The sequence below is a fragment of the Leptonychotes weddellii genome, chromosome 4, assembly GCF_054177405.1.
Source record: "Leptonychotes weddellii isolate Sample4059 chromosome 4, ASM5417740v2, whole genome shotgun sequence".
Lineage (NCBI taxonomy): Eukaryota > Metazoa > Chordata > Mammalia > Carnivora > Phocidae > Leptonychotes > Leptonychotes weddellii.
This window is the reverse complement of record NC_138372.1, coordinates 53,060,871-53,068,045: the sequence shown is the minus strand read 5'-3', so window position 1 is coordinate 53,068,045 and position 7,175 is coordinate 53,060,871. Positions and strand designations below refer to the sequence as shown.

Here is a 7,175-nt window from a genome sequence, read left to right as displayed (position 1 = left end):
ATCGCCTCGGATTCACTTCTCCACACGTCCTACCTTCCAGAAAGTGGTCGCTTTTCTGTTCAGAGAGTTGTTGCTATTCTTTCTTCGATCTCCTGTTGAGTTTGTAGGTGTTCAGAATGGTTTGATCCCTATCCAGCTGAATTCCTGAGAGGAGACGAAATCCAGGTCTCCTACTCCTCCGCCATCTTGCTCCGCCCCCCCGAGTTGTTTCTACTTTTTGACTATTATGAATAATGCTGCTATGAACATTGGTATGTAAGTTTTTGTATGGATATGTTTTCATTTTGTTGGGTATATACCTTTTGCTGGGTCATGTGGTAACTCTATTTACCATTTTGAGGAACTGCCACACTGTTTTCCAAAGTGGCTACAGTATTTTACTTTGGATGAGGATTTATTTCGGTTTCTCTTCCTTGCCAACACTTGTTTTTTTTTGTTTTGTTTTGTTTTTTAGACATCCTAGTGAGTATGAAGTGGTATCTCATTGTGGTTTTGACTTGTATTTCCTAATGGCTAATGATTTTGAGCATCTTTTCATGTATTTACTGGCCATTTGTATATCTTCTTTAGAGAAAAAGCTATTCAAATCCTTTCCTATTTTTAAACTGGGATTTTAAAAATTATTTTGTTGTAAGAGTTCTTTATATATTCTGGATATTATCAAACATATAATTTGTAAAATATTTTCCCCTCTGAGTTATCTTTTCATTTTCCTGATGTCATTCTTTGCAGCACATTTTAATTTTGATGAAGGCCAGTTTATTTTTGCTTTTGTGCTTTTGTGCTGTGCTTTTGGTGTATCTGAGAAATCATTACCTAATCCAGGGTCACAAAGATTTTCTCATTTTTTTTCCCCAAGAGTCTTATAGTTTTAGCTCATATATTTAGGTCCATGATTTATTTTGAATTAATTTTTATGTGTAATATGATTGATCCATTGATATATAGGTCTGTCTTTACACAAGTACATACTGTGTTGATTACTGTGGTTTTGTAGTAAGTTTTGAAAATGGGATGTGTAAATCTTCCAGCTTTGATATTCTTTTTCAAGATTGTTTTAGATAGTCTAAGTACTTTTTTTTTTTTTAAAGATTTTATTTATTTATTTGAGAGAGAGAGAACGAGAGACAGAGAGCAGGAGAGGGAGGAGGGTCAGAGGGAGGAGAAGCGGACTCCCGCCGAGCAGGGAGCCCAATGCGGGACTCGATCCCAGGACTCCAGGATCATGACCTGAGCCAAAGGCAGACGCTTAACCATCTGAGCCACCCAGGCGCCCCGATAGTCTAAGTACTTTGAATTTTTATATGACTTTTAGGCTCAGCTTGTCAGTTTCTTCAAAAAAGCAGTTGGGATTTTGATGGAGATCATTTTGAAATTATAGACCATTATGTCATCTTACCAGTATTTAATCCTTGAACTCAGGATGTCTTTCCATTTATTCAGATATTACTTAATTTCTTTCAATTACATTTTGTAGTTTTAAGAGTATGTCTTGCACCATTTTCCTTATCTTTGATTCCCATATAGCAACTATCTCTCAACTATTTGGTTCTCTTTGTTTTATCTAGAGTATTAGAATAGAGTCTCACAGAAAATGCTTAAATATCAGCTTGTTCTTTTAGCTTCAGAGTTTAGAAGGGGCTTCTGCTGTTCATTTTTTGAATGACTTAAGAGGAGTGGGGGCGGTCTGATTGTCCTTTCCCATACTAGATTTGAATAAATCTTCATTTCAGGATGGATGAGCAGAAAAAAAGTCATTTGATAGTCTTTGAAAAATATTCATTATAAAAGAAGTGTCATTATAAGTATCCTGAAGATACTGTTAAATAAAGTCTTGACAATATAGAAAATTGAATGAAAGATGTAAAAAATTCATTTGAGAAAAAGGCTAGAGGAAGAGGAGAAAAATTTGAAGAATGAGGGATAAGCTATAGTTCCAGCAGCAAAAGACAGTCTTCCCTACCAGTTCTAGTAAAAAAGAAGGAAAGAAAAAAAGAAAAGAAAAAAAATTGCAGAAAAGAACCTGATCCAGGTGGGAATTTTGCCCTTTCCTGAAACAGTTTTCTAGTTGGGTATCAGACTGGTTAGGTTTGAGTCATGTGCTCTCCCTGGTTCATGTACTTAACGTATGAGGTTTGTTATTGAGAGAAAGAAGTAGGGAAAAAAATTCCAAAAATAGTAACTGTGACATCTGCTAAAAGAGAAGAAAAGGACTTTTACAAGACACATCTAAAGGAGATTGGAAGAAATTAAAAATTTATTCTAGAGTTAATGATAAAAAAATATGAATGGCAAGATTCATTACTGATAAATTGAACTTCAGGTAAGAATGATTTAAAAGCACTAAGAGAGTAATTATATTTTGATACAAGTTATGATCATTAGTGCTCATAAAATTATCTCATCTTTATGCATTAACAGTACCAAAGAAGAGAAGGCACAGTATTACAGATATGGAGAAAAGTTAAATAAAATCGAAGTAGAATTTCTGCCTGTAGTAATGATAGACTATATTATTAGGACTAGTCTTCGTTAGAAGCAAATAAGAATAAAATATTCAACTTTAAGGGTATTGGAGATCTAATGAGGTAGGAAGGAATTACTGGGCCAAGATCTGGCAGAAGATGGAAATCCAAAGATTTGAGCCTCGCATTTTAAGTTATTTTGCCCCAGTAGCTTTTGCAAAGCCAACAGAAGTAGTGGAGAGGCTGAGCAGCACTTTTGACAGCCTCACTGAGCTAAGAGGACAGAAGATGGAGGTCAGGGCCTACCAAGTGGGGGATATCTCTTAAACACTCTACTGTTTGGGCTGGTAACTTAAAGAGCTACACCTTAGGAATAAGAGTGAACAAAAAGTAAATCAGCTGTGGTGGAGGCTGGAGCACAGCTTTGAGTCATTTGTGAGGGTCAGAAAAAATTGTCAGTTCCTGGATTAATGAAGTCTAGTATCCCCAGCCATATGTCGAAAGCAAAGGAAAGTATCTGGAGGATTTGTTTCTTAGGCTTCAAAATTTTTATATAGAGAGCTCATTAAATACTATATCCAGTATATAATTAAAGATGACCAGCACTCTAAGGAAACTGAACAACATGAGTGAGAACCAGGGGTGGAAAAAAAACATCAGAGCTTCATTTATTGTAATTACTATTAGAGGCTTTAAATAGCAATGTTTATTTTGTTCTTGGGGGATAAGAGAAAAGTTTGAATATTTTAGTGGAGAACTGGAAATTATAAAAATTGAAATCATGTATTTGAAAATGAACCAAATAGAAATTCTCAAATGGAAAAATATAATAGCTGAAATCCAAAACTAAATAAATAGGTTTACTAACAGGTTTAGACCCTGAAGAAGACAGAATTCATGATCTTGGAAATAGGTTAGAAGAACATATCTATAATGAAAATGGAAAGGGAAAGAAATGCAAAAAAAAATAGAAAGTGTGACAAGTTCTACTTTAATTGAACCCCAGGAGAGAAGAGAGGAAATGGAGCTAAGACAATATTTGGAGAGATACTTGCTGAGAGTTTTACAAAATTGTTGAGAGAACTGATTCGGAGATTCAAGAAGTCCAACCCAAGCAGAATAAAAAAAGGAATCCACATTGGAGTGAAATGGCTGATAATTTAAACAAAACAAAACAAATGTAGCTAGACATGTCACATTACTTTCAAAGGAGGGGTAGAAAGTCCTATGGCTTGCTTCTCAGCAAAAAAAGGAGATCATAAGACCACATAGAGTGCAGGGGAAAAATAATAGCCAATCAATAATTATATACTCAGTACAGTGTTCTTCAAGATTGAAGTTGAATACACATTTACACACAAAAACCTGAGGGAATTCATTTAAACCTTCACAAAAGGTAATCTTGAAGGATTTGTTTTGGGTAGAAGGAAAATGATTCTGATGGAAGATTAGAAATGAAGGAAGGAATGAAGAGCAGCAAAAATGGTTAAGTAAATCTAAATGAATATTGACTCTATAAGATAAAAATATAAACTTGTAGGACTAGATAGCAGCATAAAAGAAGATACCTAGCTCCCTAAAGAGTCTGAAATATTTGGAGAATTGAAGTTTGACTTTTTGGAAAATAGTTTATACCAATAACTTGGCAACTAGTGAAGTTTACTTCAGTGGTATTGTGAGCAAAACCTCTTTTCTGGGGACATCGTTCAATGTATGATTATTAACAAAGTTTGCATATCTCAACTAGAATTCGTTATGAGGTGTGAAAACTGGGGAGTATATGGCCTAGTCACTAAGGGAAATCTTATTTCGGAAAAACATGAATTGTGTCCCCAAATCTGTCTTCTTGTTGTTGTTGTTCCTAATAGTTAAGACAAAGAAATTTATTGTAGTCCAGGCTTTTTGTTTTGTAAAATTACTTACAGAGAAGATTTAAGTTTAATGAATTTATTAAGCTTCTAAATTATGCACAAAATACTATCTTGCTGTATTTACAGCCAGCAATTCATATTCCATTGTGCTTTTATCGAGCAAAAGATTTTGTGTGTGTGTGTTAACCATTTTGGCAGTTTTGTCAAGTTAAGAGATTGGGGTAGATCATCTATAAGGTTTTTTAAAAAAGTAGTCAAATCTTGTTTTATCCTGTATATAATTTTTTGATAAGTGTGCAGCTCATTTTATTGGCAAAAATTATGTGGTGCCTTCTGTAAAAATGCTAATATCTGAAAATTAGTATACATAAATTTATTCAGTAACTTTTTAAAAAATTATAGGTTTGCTTTCTTTTATAATCAAGATGTTTTTAGGCTACTAGTGTGGCTTAGGGTATCATTTTGAAATTAAATTAATCATTATATAACATCAACTAATAGGCTATAGTCCAAACTTCATAGCATAGCCTATAATCATCATTAATTTATCTTTTGCTCATCTTGCCAATTTCATTATTTACTATTCTGTTTACCCCCACTAGTCATAAACATTTGTTTGTTTCCTAAATATAAACTGTTCTTGCATTTTAATGTAATTTGGGGGAATTGTTTTTAACATGGAATACTAGTCAGTGTTGCTTTGTTTGCCTATAAATTTCTAACCCTTTCTTCAAGACTCATTTCAGTCTGATCCCTCTTCATTAGTTAATTCTGTTTGCACAGGCAAAATTAGGAGCTCTGTTTTGTGTTCCATTATCATGTTATACTCTCTTCTATTCTAATAAATAACAATAGCAATTCTTTATTTTCATATCAGTCTCTAACAGAAGACTTCTGAACAACTTGAGGACTGGGATTGGGTCTTTTAGATATCTGTCCCCAAAGATGAGTATATAGTAGGTATTTGAGTTGTTTGCTGAATGAACAAAGAATGATATGATAGAGAAATTAGTAGCAAAGGAATCTGTGAAATCAACTGGGAGAAGATATCTCGAAAGCAAACTGGTATCCTTTATTTGGTGGGCGTTGAAGGGTGGGGAGTAGAATACATTGTGTTTAGAAACCATGGCATCCTCTGACTTTGAATTTGCCATATTAGCAAGATCATTTTGCAGCCACATTATTTTTGCTTAAAATCTGTCACTGAAATTTCTGAAGGAAATAAAACCACTTTTAAATAAAATTTCCTATGTGTTTATACTAATTTATTTATTTTTTTAATTTTAGGAAACACTCCTTTACATCTTGCTGTGATGTTAGGAAATAAAGGTTAGTAAATATTTCGTTTCTTATGTTTGACTTCACTCATGTAATTTCAAATTTAGTTAAAAATTTTTAAAATGAATTTTGTTTTTTGAGTTTTTCAAAATTTACATGATTATTTTATTTGCTAATTGAGTTAGGATTCAGTATATTAAAAATAATATTTTCTCGGGCTCCTGGGTGGCTCAGACGGTTGGGCGTCTGCCTTTGGCTCAGGTCATGATCCCGGGATCCTGGGATCGAGTCCCACATCGGGCTCCCTGCTGAGTGGGGAGCCTGCTTCTCCCTCTGCCTCTGCCTGCCGCTCCCTGTGCTTGTGCTCTCTCTCTCTGTCAAAAAAAAAAAAAAAAAACTTTAAAAATAATATTTTCTCATTTTCCATAGTTCATCTTAAGACTTAATGGAAATCCTATACTAATTTTATGCTTTTTGAAACTTTTTTTTTATTATTTTGTTATTTTATCAAGTAAGTATTTATAAATTTGTTAATTATTATCCCTTTAATATTCAAAGAGTTTATAAGATTCTTTAATAGGGATTGTTTTGTATATCTAAACTCAGAAGGCTAACCTTTTGTATATTATATGATTGTAAGAACTTGTTTATTCTTTAATTAAAAAACCTTCATAGGTGATTTAAAAGATTTACTTTTTTAAAAATGATGTTATTTATTTGAGAGAGAGAGTGCACACGTGTGTGAGCATGAGCAGGGGGAGGGGCGGAGGCAAAGGGAGAGGGAGAAGCAAACCCACTGAGCAGGGATCCCAGATGCGGGCCTGATCCCAGGACCCTGAGATGGTTAATTGACTGAGCCACCCAGGTGCCCCTAAGAGATTTACTTTTTAAGGCTATTCATAGAAGTAAAAAAACCTTCCCACTAATCCTGGAAAGTGAGGATTTCAGATAGAGGATTGGCAACATTTTGATGCTGGATTTTAAAATTTTAGATGTGTTTAATAAAAATCTTTTAAAAACATAGTCTTAAATTTTTAAACAGGGTAATGAATTTTTGTTAACACTTTTCTTTCTGGTGACCTAGAAGTAATATTCTGGAACATCTGTTATTGATACATAGTATAATACAGTTGGTGTAAACATTTGATCTGAATGTATGCAGATCCCAGGAGTGTTACCAGAACTTGCTTTGTTGGAAACAAAATTCTTTCATTAGTTTGGTTTTTAAGTTTATACGCTTAAGCATATGATCTGCAGACTAATTTAATTTTGATTTTAATTTTATACAAATTGGTGACTCAAATATTTTTTAGTTCTTTTTTTATTTAGTTATGCTTTTTTTTTTTTAAATACCTTCTTGCAAGGAATACTCACTTAAGTAACTTCTTTTTTTTTTTGATGTTTAAATTTTTTCTTTTTAAATTTTATTATGTTATGTTAATCACCATACATTACATCATTAGTTTTTGATGTAGAGTTCCATGATTCATTGTTTGCGTATAACACCCAGTGCTCCATTCAATACGTGCCCTCTTTAATACCCATCACCAGGCTAACCCAT

General features: G+C 33.4%; 1 protein-coding gene across 2 annotated transcripts in view; it reads left to right on the top strand.

The window, feature by feature from the left end:
* The window catches only part of ANKRD13C (ankyrin repeat domain 13C), an 88,759-nt gene that overhangs the window by 15,460 nt on the left and 66,124 nt on the right, over window positions 1-7,175 (top strand). The window contains exon 2 of one of the 2 annotated variants that reach the window (XM_081818620.1): window positions 5,624-5,665. The exons of the other annotated variant lie outside the window; for it this stretch is intronic. Within the exon in view, the coding sequence (XP_081674746.1) occupies window positions 5,624-5,665 (42 nt within the window). The remainder of the gene's footprint in view (window positions 1-5,623; window positions 5,666-7,175) is intronic. 2 annotated transcript variants of the gene reach the window in all.